The sequence below is a fragment of the Poecile atricapillus genome, chromosome 16, assembly GCF_030490865.1.
Source record: "Poecile atricapillus isolate bPoeAtr1 chromosome 16, bPoeAtr1.hap1, whole genome shotgun sequence".
Classification (NCBI taxonomy): Eukaryota; Metazoa; Chordata; class Aves; order Passeriformes; family Paridae; genus Poecile; species Poecile atricapillus.
Genome location: NC_081264.1, coordinates 7,217,153 through 7,238,997, shown reverse-complemented (window position 1 = coordinate 7,238,997; position 21,845 = coordinate 7,217,153). Strand labels below are relative to the sequence as shown.

The window sequence follows — 21,845 nt, the reverse complement described above, 5'->3', positions numbered from 1 at the left end:
AAAATGACTGAAATAATAGCTTGAGTGCAGAAGCCTGTTATGGGGTATTAAAAATTAGAAGCTGCTTTAAGTGGAAACTGAGTTCAGTTTTTGAGGGCAGCTTGCAATGATTTAAAGCAATCTGCTCTTTACCAATGACATTATGTCCAAATTATCACCCCTATCATTAGATATGTTGGTCCAGCAAGACAAACAGAAAGATGGAAACACCTAACAGTGGTCTTCGGAATAAGTTTTTAAAGTTTTACTAAAATATTAGTTATCTTTCATAGCAGTGTTTGGGTACTCAGAGACATGAGATCAATGAAATACTAGAAAAAGATTCTCATGTCCTGAAGTTACATATTGAACAAACACATAATGTTGGTGACGAAACCAGGATGTATTTTATCACAGTATTTTGTGTCTCATGTTGATTTCAAACCGGTGAAGGACAAAAGAAGCAGTCCTATATCAGTAAAAGCTCTATATCGCTGACAAAATATAAAATAATAGAGCAAATTAGGACAGTAAATGTTCATTAACACTTTAGAAGTAATTTTACATAAACTGTGCAAGATATATCAATAATTATTTAGGAATGCTGTCTAAACGTTGCAGTCAGATTTGGGACTTGTTCTGTGAACTTCTTGGTACATAGAGCAGAAGAAATAGCCCTACTTTGATTTATCCTTTTTAGGCAATTCAGTCGTGAAGCAGTAGTGCTGTAGTTTTGCTGCTTAAAGATACAAAACAGCCTTTGCAACGAAAAGCGGCTTTTTTTTGTAGCTGGTCTGTCCGGAGGGAAATGGCCCGAGCGCTGCGGGGCCACACAAAGGACCCGCCCGCCCCGCCATGGCCCGGGCCTGTGAGGGCGGGTGTCTCTCGCGTCTCTATTGGTGGAGCGGGGTAACAGGCAGGGGAACGGGCCAATGGCAGCCGGGATTTCAAATCGGTCACCGCAGACGCTGCGAACGCCATTGGCTCGGCGCGCGCGGGGTCCCGCCCTCGGGGACCGGAGGGGCCCAGCGCAGGCGTTTAAAGATGGCGGCGGCGCGGAGTGCGGGACGGCGATCGTGAGGCGGCCGGACTCGCCCTCACCCGCAGCCCCGGCACAGGAGCGGCGGGGCCGCCGGGGATGGCCCAGGTGGGTGCGGGCCCCGCGGCGCGACGGGCAGGGCGGGCCTGCGCGGGCAGCAGCCCCTCCGCCCCACAGGCCGCGGCGCTAGCGGGCCCGCCGCGCTCCTGCCGCCTGCCCGGAGCGGCCCCCGGGCGCGGAGCCCAGAGGAGCCTCTCCTCGAGCCCCGACATCCCATCGCTGGAAGGCGCCGCCCTGCCCGGCGGGTATTGCCGTGCGGCGCTTCCCCTGCGCCCGGCCTGAGTGGCCTCTTCTCAGAGCTGGTGTTGTGTTTTGTTTTGTTCAGGATTTTTCTTCGGTTGTTTTGTGTTTGGGGGGATTTTTTTTATTTTTTTTTTCCGTTTCCCGCCCACCCTTAGCCACCTCCCTACTCGCCTCGCCGTGGGATCGTGTTCATGATTGTGGAGGGGAAGGAAGCGCCATGTCTGTACCCCCGGCCCCTCCTGGTCCGGGGGTGATGGGGAGTTCCTCAGGTCCGTGTGTCTGGGCAGAGGGAGGGACGGGGGGTTCCGCCGGACGCTGCCCTTTGTACAGGGGACGGGAGCGTGTCTCGGCTCCGGAGCAAAGTTGGGAAGAAAAGGCACCAACGCGTGTGCGGGCGCGCAGGGACTTTTTTAGTTCTGGTATGTTGAAGATAACGTGATGTCTCTGTAACTCTCAGGATTCTTCGTGTGTTCTTTCTATTAATAGCAGATTGTCACTTTCAGCCTCTGAAAAGTTAATTCTCCCCGCTTTCCTCACCTTTTTTTTTTTTTTTTTTTTTTTTTTTGGTTGGAAACAGTTCGTTCTTTTGTGCCTCCTTTCCTTAGGCTTCGGGTTTGTCTGCAAAGTTTGCCCGCTGAGACCTGAATATCCAGGCGTTACTCTACCATAAACTGGAACTGGGTGAACACATTCCGTTTCTTTATTCCGTTATTTCTTTATTTATATCCAGGCTGTGAGTTAGAGGTCTTGGAATTAGGTCTTTTATTTTTGTTTTGTGAGAGGTTGTTCTGTCTATTTGGGTAATTAAACTTAGGGGCTCCTATTTTTAATTCTGGTTAAGAAGTTGAGTTGCTAGGCTTTTTGGGCAGCTCCTTTTGATTATCAGGGCTGTTTTGCTTATTTAGAGAAAGAGAAGGGATTTTGGTTCCTTGTCTGTTGTTTTTCTTTACAAGCAAGAAGCTTACATATGATGGGAAAGGAAGAATATATTTTCTCCTTCCTAGGCTCTGATTTTCGCCTTTTGTAAATCAATTTTTTGTCTTACATAATTAATCAAACCATCTAAACCCTGCCAGAAAACTACTCAAGCTCTAAAAGCAACTGTTGTTTTGCCACTTCTGAGGATGGCTTTCCAAAATTATGTGCTCTGTTCATTCTGATATGGAATGATGTGTTATGGACTGGAGAAGTTCTTGAGCCTTGTCTGTATTTGCCACTGATAATGCTATTATTGGGCTCTGGCTGCATTTTCTTAACCATCCTTAATGACTGACTTACACAAAGTGGTTGTTTTGCTCAGAATCTTTCTACTGTAAAGCTGATGAGAAGAGTTCTTACATGTATTATCTTAAAGAGTATTTTCTTTTGGTACTTCCTGTTCTGGTTTAAAGAAAAGAAATTTAGTCTCTTAAGGTGTTGTTTTGGGGTTTTTTCTTGGTTTTGTTTTGTGTGGGGTAGTTGACTAGAATAGGTGACTGTGAGTGGGGAATGACTTTGACATGGGTTAATGGATCAGCACCTGAGTTGCCAAGGGCTGGAGGATAAGGAGAAGGACTTTGTATTTGGTTAGCAAATAAGGAGAGTCTGCTCTGAGCCTCTCTTCCTTTTGGGGTCCACTGAATGTGAAGTAATCGGTCTCTGACACAGTTTCTTTTCAAAAGTGACTTTTTGAAGAGAGAATCTGTGGTATGCTGTTCCTTGCTGCAGCTACAGGTATTTGTAAAGAAAATACGTTCTTTATTAAATTCATTTCTAGACTGCTGACCTGATGTAACTGAAGGGAATTTTCCTTTGAGTTTGGGCAATGCTGGTTACAAATTTTAGGATGCTGTTTTTTTCCTGCCTTGAATACCCTTTTCCCTGTGTGTTTCTTTCCCATCCCTTTTCTGTCTGATTGTGGGAATGGACAGTGGTACTTATTAAACAAAGTAGTTTTGTTTTGTTTTTTCCTTTCTGCATTTAAAGGACACCTGTAAGACAACCAGGCTAAGATTACTCTACTTTCTTTGGGACCTATGTAGTTTGCTCCATTACATTTATATCCCGCCCCGCCAATCTGTATGGTTTAGTTTATTTTGTGACATGAAACTTTTTTTAAATGACGAGCTAAAATAAGAGTAAGCAGTTAAAAATGTGGAAATACCATGTGATGGTTATCTGCAGAACATGAGCTGTGCACTCACGTTTTTAGTGTTTGTAACTGCCTGGTGCAGCTGCCAGTGGTGTTCTGTATCTTTGGAAGGAATCCTTATGGAAACCGTTAATGGAACTTAGTGGAGCCTTGGAGAATAAAATCTGTTATTTCAGGACAATTTAATGAAGGCTCACAATAGGAAACTGATTTATGTTATAACTTCGTATGCTGAGCCTTTTTGTGTGTGTCTGTTCTGTTCCCTTATCTAGGGCCCTTTTGGCTGTTTGTTAACCTACATGCTCATCTAACTCATCCTTTTGCCTTTCCTCCCTTCTGTCTGTCTTTTCAAATACCTGATTGCTCAGTGGTTTTATTGCTTTGGAGCAATAAATTGGGGTTTTTTTGTTGTTTATTTGTTTGTTTTTGTTGTTTGTTTTGTTGTTTGGGGTTTTTCTGCAGCTCCTGATATAAAGGGCACATTGTAATATCAGCTGGCAGGGAAGTAGATGAGAATTACACCCGTGTTCCTCTGCTTCTGCCTTGCTTTTTGTGGCTTATAGGCAGGTATTGAAGCCCATAGTAACTGCAGAGCTACTGTTACCTATGGTCAAAAGAGAGAAAGAGCCCTTGCAACAGTATTAGAATAGTAACAAACAGACCTTTCTTTGGAAGCTTCCAGATGTCCGGTCCTGATGGGCACACCTTGTGCTGGGTTTCTACTATTAGGTTAATTAATTAGGGTATCTAACAGGTACATCTCCAACAGGAGATTCAGTTGCCCCAGTAACCTACCCCTGGGTCAGCCCCTTGGATTTGGTCCAAGGGCACTCTGCCCACTTCTTATTATGTCTTACTGTAGTTCCCCTACTTAGAATAAGACTAAACAGTATTCCAGGAATGTGTTTAGAAGGTCAGCTTATTGTTCCAAAAGCTATGAAAAAGGGTAAGAAAAGTACTAGTGTTAATTAAGCAGCTGTATAACTATAGAATAATAGTCTACAGAGCTGCAGGTATATGAAAAATATATAAATAGCAAGAATCTTTTTGGCATCACTACGAGACTGTTATCTTACCTTAGGGATGTGGAAGGTTCATGGCTAGAAATGGAAAAAGCTCCTTTGAACCCATCTTGGTCTAGTACTTTCCCTGACCCACTGTATGTAGTGAGGAGCAGACAATCCCTGGCAGTGATTTGCTGTTCATTGTTCAGCCATTCATCGTTTCACAGCCAGCAAGAAAGGGAAGACAACGAGAATATAATTGTTACTAGTGCTTGAATAGAATAACAAGACATCTTTCCTGCCAAAAGCAGAGGTGTTGTATCAGTGAACTACCAAAGCTGGGCAGGTAAAGGTTAAGTTCTTATGTTTTGGCACTGGTGGTGTTAAAATACTTTAGTATAGGAGCAGAACGTGTATCAGGGATCTGGAAGTGGCATTCAGGATCATGCCTTAGCCTTGTCAAAAATAAGTCTTTCTTGTTGGACCACAGAGCTCCCCGAACACAAGGGAAGGTTTTGCTCTTTCAAATTCTAGAATGCTGATTTCAGCATTGCATTTCTGTGTGAGTTACTTCTGCTTGCTCTTTTTAAGAGTTTTTAGAAGACTTTTTAAGATGGAAAAATTAGATGACTTAGGCATTTAGTTTCCAGGAGTTACTGAATTCCATGCTGTGACTTTTGATTCTTTTGTTCAGAATTAAGACACTAATGATTTACTGTGAATAATTTAATAATAAATTTGCCTTTTTTTTTTTTGCGTTTTCAAACTGAAGATGAGGAAATTTATTAGACAAATACTCTAAATTATATGTTTCAGAACCTGTTGAAAGATGAAGGAATTGTTCATTGCTGAGGTCATTGTATGGTCTTGTAGGGTGTAATGGTTTTAAATATATAGAATTGCTTGTCTTACTGGTGAATGAGCCATTTTTCAATCTGACAATTAATGTGTTGGTGTCAGAGAAGATGGGATTATTTTAGAGTTCTTACCAGTTTTTTCCTTTGTAATTTTATAATGCATGTCAAACTCAGCATGTTGGATGTGTCACAGTTTTGAGTAGGTTTAAAAAACCTCACACACATCAAAAAACCAGCACAAAATATGAATTCCTCTGCTGCTCCAGCAAAACTTGCTTTGTTGCCATATTAGGGTTTGCTCTATGTTACACTTCCTTCCAGCTTCCAGGTAGGTAACTTCTGTATGTTGCTGCATTTTAATTGATCCCATTATAACTTCTGATTCCCAGCTTTGTGCCTTGCCCTAGATGGTGTTTGGATGTTGCTGTTGGTTTGTTCCTCCTGGGCTGGCATAGAGGTACATGAGAGAATTACCCTTGGTTTCTCTAAGTCCTCATGACAACCCAGACCTTCTGCCCTGTTGCCTGCAATGTTGTACAGCAACATGAGAGATCTCAGAGCTTGTCTTTCCAAAATACTTGGGAAGATTTTCTTGGCCAGCCGGGAATACTTTGAACAGAGGAGATTCAGCCAGCTGGCTGCCTGGGCAGAGTGACAGTGCTTCATTTCTAGCTCTTAGGAAGATTTAAACCTAGTTTGGGCTGGCATGGAGGGACTTGGAGAAACCAAAATAAGCAGGTAAGAAATGATCCTTCTTTTCCCCAGGTGCTTATGGTCCTTCACAGATGGCAAAAGTATAATTGAAGAAGCCATCATCATAGACATGGTAGAAAGAACCACTCCCCATCCCCTGTAAAATTTCCTATGGGAATGGGATACTTTTTCCAGGTTCAATTCCCTAAAACACTGGCTTCTAAATACCTCCCAAAATTGAGCTTTAATGCTATGTATCTGGACCTGATTTCCTCAGACATAATGAATAAATAGTTCCATAACAGTGCAAAATACAAGATCAAATGTGTAATATGTGGTTATCTAGAGAGTAATTTTCTGCAATATTTTAGTAAGTTGTGGGATTTCAGAAGTAGCTGATAACTTAAATTTTGAAAAGCCATGACCATAGTCTCTGAAGTCCTGTTGGTTTTGCAGATTGTCTTAAACTGTAAGCTAGTTATCCTTTTTGCTGTGTGGGTAAGTATGGCTTGAATTCCAGGTTGTTTCAGATTATGGGAGAATTTCCCCAAAATGCAGCTTTGTCTGTCATGCTTAATGCCCTGCCTGTTAACCAAGCAGAGATAGTCAACTAATCATAAAGGCAACTGTGTTAGGAAATTCTTGTGCTGGTGTACAGCTCAAGCAATAAAACCACTCTAGTTTCAGCCTCATTCAAGGTGGTATCTGGGTACCCTGCCTTTCTCACTGTAAAAGTGTCACTCTTCTACTTGAAATTTATGCTGGAAGGAGTGGCATGTTTTCTTTCTGCCTGGGATACTATTTCCATTTTTTTCCTGTGACATTTTTTTTTTTTATTTTGTTTCTTCTTGTAGGTTGAAAGAAGAAAAGGAGACCAGCTTGTCCAGTGAAGATGCACTCTTAGTCTTCAGCTATTTAAGCTGAATGCATTGTGATTTCCAATAATTGAGACAGTGATTCTGAAAGCTGTCTACATTAATGAAAAGAACAATGTAGTCAGCTTAACTGAATCATCAGTGTTGCATATTGAATAGAACATGATAAACCAATCCTGATGGACTTATGCATGTTAGGAATATAGAGATAAACATTTATTAAAGCATTGTTTTTTCTTAAAACAGTAGTTTTAAAAATGGAGAACTATGAAAATGTACCACCCCTCCCTAAAGAACCTGCAAGAGAAATGAATGTGGAGAATCACACTTGTCGCCCACCTCTGCCGCCCAACGAACAGCCTCCACCACCTCCCCTGCAAACGTCCAGTGACGCAGAGGTAATGGACGTTGGCTCTGGTGGTGATGGACAGTCAGATACCCCTGCTGGGGACACGCACAGTCTCTGCAGAACACAGCTGCTCACAAAGGGATCTGCCTGCTACAAAAGTCGTCTTCTCATAGACCCCAACAGCAGTGACCAAAGCCCGAGAACTGCTCGTCACGCACCGTCAGTTCGAAAGTTCACCCCAGATCTTAAGTTACTGAAGGATGTGAAGATTAGTGTTAGCTTTACAGAGAGCTGCAAAAGCAAAGATAGGAAAGTTCTGTACACTGGAGTTGAGCAGGATTATAAGGCAGATACAGAGTTTGGTATTAATAATGTCAATGGGGATTTGCATGTTTGTCCTTTTGGTGGTAGTAATGGTAAAGCTGTAGGGATAGGGGGTGAAAGTGATGACAAGAAGGATGATGAAAATGATATTGATCAGGAAAAGAGAGTGGAATTTGCAGTTCTGGATGAGCTAGAAGACTTTACCGACAATTTGATGGAAATAGATGAAGAAGGAGGAGGGTTCACATCTAAAGCAATCGTTCAAAGAGATAAAGTGGATGAAGAAACCTTGAATTTCTCATATGAGGTAAGTAAATCCACAGGTCTTTGCTGGGTAAGAGGTTTCCAAGTGGCTAGAAAAAATATGCAAAGAAATAATCTCTTCTAGAAGTGTGCAGTACATGAGTCAAAACTGCAGAATTTTCAGAGACAGAGCTTTGGCTGAGAACCTCTGTAAACTATTTTAGTCAAACTTCTGAGTTGTGTTGCAGCTTCTATGGTTTTCTGTAAAAAGAGCATTTAAAAGTCTTCTCAAACAATTGCAATTCATTTTATCATGTAGATTCTAGTTCTCACAAACTTATTTTCTTATTTTTCAGTCTTTTTACTGGAATCATTGGAAATTTCTAGTTTCTCTCTGTATGGAAGTGCATATAAAAATGTCTGCTTTCCCTTTGCAAGGGAAAGGGGAGGTTGGTAGGCCCAGAAGGATATTGTCTGAAATCTCTTTCAGGATGACTTTGATAATGATGTGGATGCTTTGCTGGAAGAGGGTCTTCGAGCACCCAAAACAAGGAGACTAGATAATGAGAAATACGGTGGTGAAAGTGATCACCAGTCTGATGGAGAGACAAGCGTGCAGCCAATGATGACCAAAATTAAAACTGTACTGAAGAGTAAGTTAATGTGCATTTAATAACTGTAGGTCCTGTGTATGGCTGATGTCTCTAGAACAAGAGTATATCAACAAGCAAAGTGTGGGACAGCAATTAGTGTGAAATCATTCATGTGTTGGAGAATTTTATTGTTGGAAAGCTTCTTACTGTGGAACACGATTTTTCACATTCTTAATCAGTGAAGTTAATTTTTGCTTTTGATCTGTTGTATGTAATAAGAATATATTTTAGTGTGTGGATTTGTGTAAAATAATGAAGAATGTTACCTCAGTGGTGAGGAGGTGAACAAAGGTGATCTGGGGTTCTTGTCTCTGGGCATTCTGGTCTTTTTCCTGCTTCAGTTACATAACTTTCTGTTAAAATTGCCCCATGTGAGGTCTCTATGAATGCAATCTAGGTTAAAAATAATAATTAGAAAAGTCAGTTGCTTACATTTATCCAATTTCATGGTGTTAGAAACTACTAATAACGAAGAGCTGAAAACACAAACCCATCCAGAAAGATGTAATGGAAAATATTCTGAATTAAAATTTAAACACGTACTAGAGGAGCATTTTACAGCTTCACTGTATTCTGAAATAGAAAACCAAATAACTTTTTGTTTCAAAATTGTTTAGTAACAGAGGATTGCCAGGAAGCTTCCAGCAAAGATGAATAGTCTGATTTGTGATTTAGAGAGGCATGAGACTTTGGCTTAGAGATGAGCTCTTTGCTGGCTGTTTGGGTCTGTGAATCTCATGGTGTTTTGATGCAGTTTTTTTCCTGAGTGTCAAGTGAAAATTTTTTAACAGAAAATGAAGGTGTTTCTGAAGCAGGTATGACTTTTCTAGTAAATCTTTTGCAGTGGTGCTTGTGATAAGTATAAAAAGACTAAAGAAAGGAGAATTCAGTGATGAAACAAAATCAGTCTATATAAAAACATATTGCTACTATTGCCTTTAGTTGAGAACGTCATGGAATCTGTAATTTTGCAGGATTTAGTTTTGAGTTAGAAGCTTACACCTTGTTACTAAAACAGCATCTCTCTACAAAACATTGTTAATCTTGTTTCAGTGCCATCTTATTCTTTGGGACAGAAAAAGCAAAAAATAAAAACCTGGATTTTATTTGTGTTCTTCTAAGGAGTCTATCCATGTTTAAAGCCATTATTTGCTTTAAAGGTCGTGGCCGCCCTCCTACAGAACCTTTGCCAGATGGATGGATCATGACATTCCATAATTCGGGCATTCCTGTATATCTGCACAGAGAATCTAGAGTTGTTACCTGGTCTAGACCTTATTTTTTGGGAACAGGAAGCATAAGGGTGAGAGCTGTCAATTACTTAAATACTTACTAAGATTAAAAAATCAGATATGTTCCTGCAAGCAGCTGAATATTTTTCTGCTTAGGCAGGCTTGTTTCCTGTGTTTGAATTAGATTCTTGAAAAATAAATTGTTTTGTTTCTGAAAATCTGATATGATTTTTCTTAGGTGCTTTGCTTTTCTGTTTGGGCAGTTAGTGGATGAGATGATCCTGTTTGGTGCCTTTGCTTTTCTAGTATGGCTGCAAAGTTGGGGGTTTATTGTACCATTAAATATATCTAGGGATCATTTATTTGTAGCTGTAAATTAGTCTGAGCTGTGGCTTATGGTCCACATTTGCAGAAATGAGGATGTGACATTCTTGAACCCAAGGAGTCTGCAGAAATTGGATTTAATGCCATGGGCTTATGCCTCAGGAAAGCTCAGTGGAATTTATGAAAGTGTGCAGTATTTGCATGTTGCTGAACAGATCATAGTCTGGATCTAAACCAGCAGGTTTGTGTCAGTGCCATGCAGTGTGAAGATCCCCCAGGAGTGGCCCTGCTCAGCTCTTGAGTAGAATGACTTTGCTGACCGAAGAGGAGCTTGAGCCTAGACAGAAATACAAATAGCTTCCATCTTGCTTGCATCTTTAGGGTTTGAGTTTTGCTTTTGGTGACCTTAAGATACTGAAAACTTCTGTATTGTTTTATATTTGCAGAAACATGATCCTCCCCTTAGTAGCATTCCCTGCTTTCATTACAAAAAAATGAAGGAAAATGAGGAAAGGGAACAAAACAATGACATAACCCCAAATGGGGAAGTATCACCTGTTAAGCATCTAGATAAATCCTCAGAACTGGACTGCCAGACAGAAGAACCAGATTCCACTGCTGCTGATTCTGGGCCTTTAGATGACAAAGACCCCTCTGGGGGAGATGCAGCACAAGGAGCTTTGGGACAAGTTAAGGCCAAAGTTGAAGTATGTAAAGATGAATCTGTAGGTATGTATGGGAAGTGGAGTCTTTCCTTGACTTAAGTTGGGTTAATGGCATTTGGGAAGTTTTATTCCAGACTTGGCTACTGAATTAGAATCTTTCCAGAAGCCCTGAGAGTTGGCATGAAAAGCTTTTACACAAAAAAGTGAACATTTTTGTAGTTTAGTCTTGTGGACTTTATCTCAATATAAGAATCAGTCATGTCAGTGTGTACATTTGCTGTTGTCAAATATGTTCATGTGATTTCTTCAAGTAGGCTTTTCTATGCACTTTCTGTATTGGCAGAGTTATATCTATTTTCAAGATGGTCTCTTAAGATAAATGATGTAGTTAAACTATGTTTTTGTATTTGCATGAGTCTAAGTCATGCAAATATAATTGCACTCGTACAGAGGGATGTGATGCTTCATTATTTTATTTATGCAAATCTAATAGCCTCTACACAAAAAGTTGTCTAAAGACAACATGCCAAAATCGCCACCCAATGGAGAGGAACTTGGAGAGGAAGCTCATGTTGTTATTTATCACATCTGCATACCCAAGAATCCCATCCATGTAAATTTCTGCTGCTCAGAATATTGGTATGCATCATAGGTTGCCATTTGTCTTTGTAGTGCTCAGACATAAAACTTATCCTTGTCATTACATGTGTCATGTCCAGTCCAAAAACAATGCCAAGAGATGTAAAAAAAACCAAACAAACCCAAATCATCGGTATTTAGCAGCAAAATTAAAGTAAGCACTTATTTTTCTACATGAAGTTCACCTGTCTGTCTCTCTCTTTAAATAGGATCTGTTTTGTATTACTGGAAAAGATACTAAGTGATCAAGTATAAGTGTGACTTGCATTTGGAATTCCTTGTGGAAGGAAATAATACCAGCAGCTTGCTTTTGTTTGTTTACATCTGTGGATGCTACTCTTTATTTTTGCTGATTGTATTTGCAGACTATCCTATAAAGGAGAAGCAGCTGTACTACAAGGGGGCTATCTTTTAGTACTCTGTGTGTGAATTTAATATATTAAATTCTGCACAAAGGCTGCAGATACCCACGGAGATCATGGAACATCACTGTATGGTGTTTCATGGTACACAGCATAATAAATAGGCAGCAACAGCTGGGTTTGGCTTCAGGGAACTGAGGCTAAAGCACAACCTCACTGTGTACCTTGCTTCAGGTAAAGGGAAGGTGGTTTGTTGTTGAAGCAGAACAATTACTGGTGTTTTGTTGAAAATCGTGTAGGGTGTTTACTAATTCCTGGTTAGGGATTAGTAAAATCATCAAGTGACAGAATGAAACGGGATTTCATTTTATTTTGTTTTCTGGTTTGCACAAACATTTTGCATTTGGTCTTGTAATAGGAAAACTTAAAATCACTTCTGTTAGTCCAAAACTAACATCTTAACCTTTGGCTCCCAGTCTAAGAAAATAATTATGGTGCATTTAAAACAGTGGAAGTAGAGAACCTAATGCTTGTTCAGTGGTGAAGCAGAGAGAGTAACTTGATTGTGTTTCTCAGATCTGGAAGATTTTAGACGCTATCTTGAAAAGCGTTTTGACTTCGAACAAGTGACTGTGAAAAAATTCCGGACCTGGGCTGAGCGACGCCAATTCAACCGGGAGATGAAGCGCAAGCAGGCAGAGTCGGAGCGGCCCATCCTGCCGGCCAACCAGAAACTCATCACCCTGTCTGTGCAGGATGCACCTATAAAGAAAGGTTAGCTGATCGAGCTGGAGTTCACATAGGCTGTGTTGAAGACTAATTGCAGCTCTAAGCTTGACTGAAAATAAAAAAAAATCCTGTGAAAAGTCCCCTTAATTCCTGATCCAATATTCTGTGTTCTTTGACCCATCTTATATTACATAGGAAAGGAAAAATACTGTCAAAATACACTTCCTATTGGAAAGACAAATTTCTAAACAAAAATATTTTTATTTAAGCTTACAGACCTGGTAAGTAATGACTACCTTCAGCTCTTGTTACTGCTGAGTGTTACTCAGTATGGATTTGTTCGTAAAATAAATTGTTTCAAATACTGGAACTAATGAGCTTCTTCCCTTCTTCCTATCTTTTTTGCAGAGTTTGTCATTAATCCCAATGGGAAGTCTGAAGTTTGCATCTTGCATGAATATATGCAACGAGTCCTAAAGGTTCGACCTGTTTACAATTTCTTTGAATGTGGTAAGTCTGTTTCCTTAAACAATTCTATCCTGGTCTTGATGTTAACCAAGAATCCAAAAATGTTGCATTAAACAACATTTTCTTGCTTTTCCTGTTCGTTTGGGTTTTTTTTTGAGGTTACCTTATAAATATTCAGAATTAGGTTATTCCTGTATATGCACTACATAATACAAATTAATTTCAGTATCAGAATGTGTAGCTCTTGTATTCACACCATGATGGAAAAAATTTGGAATTAATATTTGAGTTCTGGCAGAGTACCAGTGGTTTCTTAAAATCTCTAAGTTCTTTATTTGGAAGAATGAAGTATATGGTAGTAAGTCTGTTAGTGGAAAACTGTTAGTTAACAATTTTTCAGTTTTCAAGAAAAAGAAACCATTTTCTTCCCTCTCGAAGCTGAAATGAAGAAAACAGATCTTGATAGTGGTGATATTTCATGTATGTCGGGAGTTCCAAAAAGCTTTCTGTTCTTTCCTCCTCTATTTCCAGAGAACCCAAGTGAACCTTTTGGAGCCTCAGTGATTATTGATGGAGTAACTTATGGGGCAGGAACTGCCAGCAGCAAAAAACTTGCCAAGAATAAAGCTGGTAATGTTTTTTTTCTTTCTCAGTACCAACTGCTGAATTGTTTCTGTTTGCTTTTTGTACTATTCTGGGGTTCTGAGTGCCACAGTGATTTAAGTACAGAAGAATAGGGGGTGATAATAACTCTTTAATTTTAGGTCTTAAAAGCTCTATGTTACTTCTAAAATGAGACTGGAATATTTTTCCTTTTGTAGACACTTGTGAAAAGTAATTTCTCCTTATTTTAATTAGTTATGAGGCTTTAATTATCAAGCTGAACTTGAAAAGTGTAAGAGAATAAATTTCTTACCAGAAGAAGATAACTAACAATTTCTAGAGGTGATGTTTTCAGTTAAAATAAACGTAATCAAGATGTTTAATCACTTTCTGCAGCTCGAGCTACACTGGAAATCCTTATTCCTGACTTTGTTAAACAGACCTCTGAGGAGAAGCCCAAAGACAGTCAAGAACTTGAGGTACTGAGCTCATGCTCCCTGGCTGGCATCATTTGAGTTTGTTTAGTTTGTTAGATTAGTAAGATTGTTTCCTCAGTCAAATGGAAGTGTAAAATCCTCCATTTAGATCTTTAAGGCAAAGAAAATACTTCTTTTTCTATCAGAATAGATCAGAAAATTTGCTCTGATGCAGAGAACTAGTTCTTTATTGACCAGCAGGTCACTTACTAAACACCTGAGATGTCCCAAGGCACCAGACTGCCTGCACTGCCCTGCCTTCCAGAATCCTCTGTTTGATGCCAGGAAATGTTCAGAGCTAGGTGCTGTTTGGTTTTGTGTGATCATCTTAGGACATCAAGTAAGAAGTAGAAGTGCTCTGGCTTCTGAGATGTTTTTATTGCCACATAATGAAATCCCATAGTTTAGGCAGTGACATTTGAGAAAACAAAAGGAAATAATTCTTTAAGAGGAGAGTTTTGCTATATTCTCAAGTGCTGGGAGAATTAAATAGCTCATTGATCAGTGATACCATCAGTAAGGAGTAAAGGAAAAACCAGTGATCAGCCTGAAAGGAATGCTTTCTAAAATGAAGTAATAGACAGAAGGAGTTGTTTATACCCTTGCTTTAACTTAGAGCTGTATTGTATGCCCTGTACTACTGAAATGGTAATTAAGGAAATGATGGCAATTTTTTCCCTTCTTTTAAAATAAAATACCAAATGTATTTTATTTTTTTATTTATTCAACAGTAACCAATAGCAGTTCTGTTGACTTTTATTAAACCACAGCATTTTGGTAAATAGTTTCATAATTAGTTAAAATAACCTTGTCCTGAGGGAGAAATGATGATAAAGAATTTATAAGATAGTCATTTTTATGTACATGTTGAATAATGTAAGACTGGGAGTTAAAATTTTGCACGTTTGGTTAGGTGTGAATGTTTTAATGATGTTGCTTTCAACCCATTATGGATTTAAAAACACTTTTTAAAGTACTAACCACAGAGCAACAGAATTAATTAAATGTAGCAAAGAAGAAATTAGAGTTAAGGACAATATTAGGGTTTTATTTCCCTAAAGCACAATAACCCTTTTCACTTCCTTTGCAGTATTTTAACCATATCAGTATTGAGGACTCACGGGTATATGAACTCACCAGTAAAGCTGGACTCTTGTCTCCATATCAGATTCTCCATGAGTGCCTTAAAAGGTAAGGCTGCAGCATGAGGACCCCTGTGAGCTGTAGGCTCAGGACCTGCTGTTTGCTTGTTGCTGGTGTTTGTCAGTGACCCTGGGCCTGCCAGAGACATGGTGGGGGCTGACCTGGTTAATGCTGAGTCCTCTTTAATTCTTATATGCTTTTTGTGCCTCTTTGGAGATCAGGATGTAGCTGCTGGACAAACATATTTTGTTTTCTCTCATACAGGGTTGCTTTTGCTTTTTCGCTTGACTCAAGTTACCGATCTAAAAAAATCTCTTTGTTAATTAATGTATTGACATTTATTATTAACATATCTAATGTCATTGCAATGACTGTCCAAGATGATAACTGTAAGCACTTGACTTGTTTGTAGTTTTACTTAGTATGATCTTAGTATGATAGTAAGATCATATTGATCTTGATTGTGTTTGTGCTTAAGAAACCACGGAATGGGTGATACATCCATAAAGTTTGAAGTGATTCCTGGGAAAAATCAGAAGAGCGAATATGTCATGACTTGTGGCAAGCACACAGTGAGAGGCTGGTGTAAGTACAGTAATTGCTGTGATCTCTGAATATCCTCTTCCTCTCTTCCTATTCTCCTTTGCTGTCCGTTCTGAGGGTGCTTGTTCAGCCACCAAACCTGTTGTGGCCTTGTCCTGCTTTTCTCTGGTTTCTCAGTTTTGACTAACTCAAGTGAATATTTGTGGCTATCATTACATAATGTGCTGGTATTGACACACTTCCATGGTTATTTTTACAGGCAAAAATAAAAGAGTGGGGAAGCAATTGGCTTCTCAGAAAATCCTTCAGCTACTGCATCCACATGTGAAAAACTGGGGCTCTCTCCTGCGAATGTATGGTAGAGAGAATAGCAAGCTGGTTAAACAGGTGAGCAGGCTTTTGTTTGAGTATAACCTACCCTGTGACTGGAGTTCTGCTTCTGGATTTTTCTGGATTTGTAAATTAAGTTACAACAAAACTTTAAGATGCCTGGATTTCATCGACAGTAATAATTGTGTTAATCTTGCATCTCCCAGGTCAAAGTTAAAGAACCTATTTAACTAACTCATGGAAGTAAATGTTCTTGCTTAAGGAAGTAAATTAACTACAGACTAAGCTACAGAAATGTAACAGGCTAAACTTTGCTCCATGTACATTAATTTTTTTCATAAAAAAAGTTCATCAGTTGTTTCTTATGATTCTATTGAATAGGAAACCTCCGATAGAAGTGTGATAGAACTTCAGCAGTATGCCAAAAAGAACAAGCCAAATCTGCACATCCTGAACAAGTTACAGGAAGAAATGAAAAAACTGGCACAGGAAAGAGTGAGTATATATTCTCATGGATTTGCAAACAGCATGAATGTCCTGGGTCACGTGTACCAATGATCAGAGGGTTTTTGCTTGTTTTACATAGTATTTTAAATAAAGAGAACTCTTCAAAATTTGATTGAGGGGTCTACTTCTGGGGAGATTGTCATCCTGTCTTTTAAACTGGCTTATAGCTTTGATTGCATCTACTTCTGTATATTTATTTTTAACATTATCCCTAGTTAGCCTCTTGCAACAACTGACACAGGTTTGGCTAAAATGGTTCAGCATTTTAACTTTTATGATTCTATTCTCTTTATGACTGTGTGGTGGGGGTTTTGTATTTTTTAGGAGGAAACCCGAAAGAAACCCAAGATGACAGTAGTGGAATCAGCTCAACCTGGTAGTGAACCTCTCTGTACTGTTGATGTTTAATGAGAAAACGTGCAAGTGGGGAGCAATAACACAAATGGAGGAACTAGATTTTCAACAATTATTTAAAAATTGTTTGCTGCAGAATGCAAGATAACTTTTAAAATCCAAGCTGCTTCAGTTATGCATTGTTCTTTTTGCATCATCAGGGCAATATTACTTTTTCCTAGTTTCTTTTTCATTGGGTTTTTTTTCCTTGTTTAATACCTCTGAGATATGTACGTTTAAAGAATCGATCATAAAGATCTCTACTGGGGCAAATGCACAGAGGACAGGCATGTTCACACAGGATGAAACCAATCAAGCACTTTCTCCTGGAAAGCCATCCATGTTGTTTGAAATGGATGTATTTTAAGTATGAAATTCAGAATATCTGTGTACAGGTTGAAGCTGATATTATATATATACACATTCATATATATGTATATATAAAAGAAATATATGTACATCTTCTTGTATGAACATGCCTAAAACTATTTTTGTGAAAAGTTTTGTTGCATTTCAGCACATAATAATATGCACTGATAAGACACTTTGGTGACAAATACAGGAAAGTGATGAGCAATGTTTCTAATGCCATAGGATTAGGCCAGTAACGCTGTTTCTTTCTGTTTTGTTTCTTGTCTCCTGCCAGGCTTAGTTATTTGAGATTAGAGGATGCAGATTTTGTTATTACTTGAAAAGAACAAGAATACCTGGTAGTGTTAGGAGTAACAGGTTGAAGATTCAAAATTACTGGGGTTTATTTAAAATTAAAAGAGCCTGTGTTAGTTTATAGATCAGTTGAACAGGGAAAATATAGCCCCACTTATATAATTAAAATAAAAACTGTAATTTGAAAGGCTGTTTTCAAAGCTTGGAGCCAAAATGCAGCTGATGATGGTTGATAGTCTGAAAATATTTTGCCAATGACTTTCCACTCCCTTTTCCCAGCAATAAAACAATTTCTCATTTGTTTGGTGTCAGATTGCATCTGACTTTATCAGTTAAGTCTTAAATAATTTTCACCATAAAAGCAAAGACTTTAAAAAAAGAGTCAACACAACCCTTAAGTCTGACTGCAGCAATTGAGTTTTTTTAAAGAAGTTTTTGTTTTTACTTTTTTAAATTACATTTTTAGTTTTTAAAGAAAGTGTGTAACTTCTTCAATGAAAATTAGAATGTAGATTTGGACTATGACATAGAGTAATAAGTAGAATGAAACCATAACCGGTTATACTCATGAATAAGAAAATCACAAATATGCAACTACTCTAAAATACAATCCTGGCAAACAGGCAGTACTCACTGTGTCATCTGAGGCTTTATTAAGCCAAGCACAGAAAAAATAGTGTGGCTGTGTGAAAGCGCTGCTTCGTGGGTTTCGTTCTTCACACGGGGTTTGCTGGGGGACTGCAGGAACTGTTCTCTCACAACCACGTTTTGGTTTGGTCTTAAAGAAGAGAGTGAAAGCCAAGCTGGTGGCAGAGCTGCAGTGACTTATCCAGGAGCTGCACTGCTCCATTTTAGCACTCCTCCTGCTCCTGCAGGGAATGAAAGGTCAGTTCTCTGTACCTGCTGCAACTCCTGGTACTTACATTGACAGGGATCTGGGGGCTTGAGGGTTTGTTTTGTTTCTTGGGGTTTTTGTTGTTTTGTTTTGGTTTTTTTTGCTTGGTTTTATTCTGATTTTGGTGTGGTTTTGTTTTTTTAATTTACCATGTTACATAGGGAGTGCTGCAGTATATTGAATTTAGTGCCTACTGGATTTTAAAAATGTTGGCATCAGTATTGTAAGACCTCCTTTTAACATCACACATTACTTCAGAAATATGTGGATTTTAATTTATATTTCAAACTGATGTTCTCTAATGTGTTGCATATAATGTTTGAGGTTAAACAGGAGGAGTCATGGAGTCTTACCTGTTTCTGTGTTTAAATTATATGCTTGGAGGTCTCTGCAAATATGAATCCACCCATTTTTTATTATTATATTTAGCTTTTTAGTTCCATGAGTTGTAATCCTGTTACAACAGGATACGGGTAGTTGGAAGACAATATATAAACTATTATTTAAAGAAGTGGCCTGTCTAAAAAAAAAAAAAAAAAAACTACAAAAAAAACCACTGCCTCTGCTTTTTTTTGTATAGCTTTAATAAATCTCCATCTTTTGAAGGGTATATAATACTGGTGCAGTAGTGACAAGCAGCGATTGCTGTTTGTCTCTTTTTGTTGTTTTTATTGGGATTTTTCTGTTTTCATAAAGACAGGGCTTTTATCTTCTATGCCTAAATGTATTACCCTTAGATAGGTTTTATTTCAGCTTGTGTTTTCAGCAGAAAAATCTGTACTTGGATGGCACTGTAAAAGACAAATCACCCTTGTAGATCTTTTTTATTTTTCTGAAATCAGAATGTCAATGCATTTGCAGGTCACCTGCAGAATATCCATAGATGCCTCACTTACCAATTTGTTTTCATTAATTTTAAGAGGATTGCTGTATTACCTCAGTCTGCCACTATCAGAATCACAAGGTGACCATTGCCCTTAATTAAAACATCCAGAGATTTCATTGTGAACCAAAGCCTAGAACGTATATTATGCATTCTAAACAAAACAAACATAAAAAGATGGTATTAGACCTTGCTGCAGCCTTTAACTGGAGAGATGTCCAGAAAATAGCGCAATAACTGCTGGAACAAACAACGTAACTGCTGTTTATGTCATTGTGAAGTATTCTTGTGTTTTAATGTTTACTATTGTTTGGAGTGTAACAGTCTTGCATTTGCACATAAGCACGAGCTGCTGTGATAGAGGATAGATCATTGCATTAACTTCAGCTTCTGCATGAACACTTACAGTGTGATTCAAGATGTATCCTAAACTTGTCTTGTAACTCTTGTGTGTTTTCTAGGTAATCGGCTGTAAAGGTTTAGATCTGATTGTATGAATGCATAAAACTGCTGCTTTTGTCACTGATACTTGTTATTTATCCCTTCTATATCCAGGGGAAGATGGGTATTTTTATAGGGATGGAGTGTATTTTTAAGAACTGTTCCATCCTTTGGGGATTAGACAGTTTTTGCTTTGCATATTATGTGCTTCTCGACAAAAGTGTGGTATATTAAGGATTAAATTCGTGTGCATTCAAATCTTCATGGTACTGACGGAAAACTTACTGTGACTTCCAGTGACTAGTCAGATGCTACCTACTGAAACACCAGTCATCAGCTTTTTTTAACATATTTATTAGACAAAATTGATGAGTTAGTTGGGTACTCAGAACTTTGGAAAGACTATTATGCATAAAATTAACTGTTGTATGTAAACTTCCATTCTCCTGTGATGCTGTTAGGCTTTATACAAATATATTTGTAACATCCAAGTATTTAAAAGCATCGTAACTATCTTATTAATTCACTAAACTGTACTTTGGTTCTGGAGTGAGATTCAGGAAGTGATAGCCTCCTAACTTTCTGTGGGAAGAAATGTGAAATGCAAGAAGCCATGCTGTTATTAACCAAATAAAATTATCAATGACAGTATTTCAATGTGTATCTGAGAACATGAGAAAACAAAACAAAGTTCATCCTTATTGCCCCAGCAGGTAACAATGGTTGCTGTTTGAGTTGTGTTGGGTGCAGTTGCTTGGTGCCAGTGCTAAATTGGTACAACTATAAAGCCTCATTTTCACTGAGCCTCTGCTTGCTTTTTTTCTGCACAATCATGTAATCCTCTGTGTTCAGTCTTTGAGTACTACATGTGTATTTTTCAGACAATTAGTTTCGAGCAATAAAGTTTGATATTATAAAATGTGCCAGTGTGATCAGTATTATGATAGCTTAAGCATATCTAGAGAAAGGAACTCTTATTCTTCAAGTCCTCTAGGTATTTCTAAAGAGAAATTAAATCAGTGCAGCCTCGTTCGTTATGGAAATATTGCATCACTTTTAGGTGAGGAATTGAATGTTTACATGGTTAAACACTTGGAGTGAAATTAAGTTACCTTTCTTTGAATTAGGATTTGTATTTTTACTTAAACCCTGGCATGGTTAAAAATGGTACAAACCAGTGCTGGTTTTGGTACCTGTTGGATGGAGGTACCAGACACTGGAAAGGTGTGCCATCAGCACAGCCATGGGCTGTAGAATCTTTGTTGCTGTTAGGCCATATTAAATGTATATTAGAAGCAGGTTGAGATTTAAGATGATCACTCCTTCTAACAGTGTTGCTTGTCTGTTCTGTAGTGTGGATCACAGTCCATTAATGGCAGCTGCTGAGCCTCTGGCTGCAGTGAGTCCTGACTGGAGAGCACCTGTGGAGCTCTCAAGCCAGGCTTGTCTTCACCCCCAGGAGACACTCTGGCAGTGCAGCATAAGGTGCTGGTGTGGGTGCAGTTCAGTTGTGGCTGTCAGTTTTCACTGGTGAGGGCATGCCTCGAGCAAAGTCACCTCAGCTTTAGTAGTATGGTATAAGAAACTTAGAGCCTTTATTGTCTTGTCAGTGATGGTGATACAGTCTAAGACTGGCTTCAACTGTGGAATGTGTAGCATTTTTATTAGACTGAGTTTGTTACTTCCTAATGAAGATTTAGCAGGTAAATGATTTATGGGAGGGTTAATCTTTACTTGTTTACTGAAAAAACATGGTGCAGTTTTGATGGGGGAAGAGCATGATGAAGTACTGACAGGTAGGTCCAGGTCCCTGCAGTAAGATGAGTTGCTCTGGGAATTGGGTGTATGTGTATGTATCTAGGCAGGAAAAGAAAAGCAGGGTTTGGCCTAATAGTACAGAGCATCCTGTCCCTGACAGTGTTCAAGACCAGGATGGATGGGGCTCTGAGCAACATGATTGAGTGGAAGGTGTCCCTGTTCATGGCAGAGGGCTGGTTATAAGATGATCATTAAGGTTCCTTCCAACACAAACCCTTCTGGGAATCTATGGTAATGAAATTTAATTCAAATTAGGATGATGAAATAAGTTGGAAGCC

The 21,845-nt window shown here is 38.8% G+C and overlaps 1 protein-coding gene across 3 annotated transcripts; it reads left to right on the top strand.

Annotated features, from left to right (window-relative positions):
* Positions 1-979: 979 nt before the first annotated feature.
* On the top strand, positions 980-20,665 carry DGCR8 (DGCR8 microprocessor complex subunit). 3 transcript variants are annotated; one of them, XM_058851938.1, is made up of 14 exons: positions 980-1,126; positions 6,861-7,861; positions 8,288-8,450; positions 9,611-9,753; positions 10,453-10,735; positions 12,249-12,446; positions 12,810-12,911; positions 13,401-13,499; positions 13,869-13,951; positions 15,039-15,139; positions 15,570-15,676; positions 15,894-16,021; positions 16,346-16,459; positions 16,796-20,665. In XM_058851938.1, the coding sequence occupies exons 2-14, from the start codon at positions 7,139-7,141 to the stop codon at positions 16,877-16,879; spliced, it is 2,328 nt and encodes a 775-aa protein (XP_058707921.1). In that variant the 5' UTR covers positions 980-1,126; positions 6,861-7,138; the 3' UTR covers positions 16,880-20,665. The 3 variants fall into 3 exon arrangements, with proteins under 3 accessions (XP_058707921.1, XP_058707923.1, XP_058707922.1); XM_058851940.1 differs by lacking the exon at positions 980-1,126 and adding an exon at positions 1,133-1,590; XM_058851939.1 differs by lacking the exon at positions 980-1,126 and adding an exon at positions 1,617-1,740.
* Positions 20,666-21,845: the final 1,180 nt, after the last annotated feature.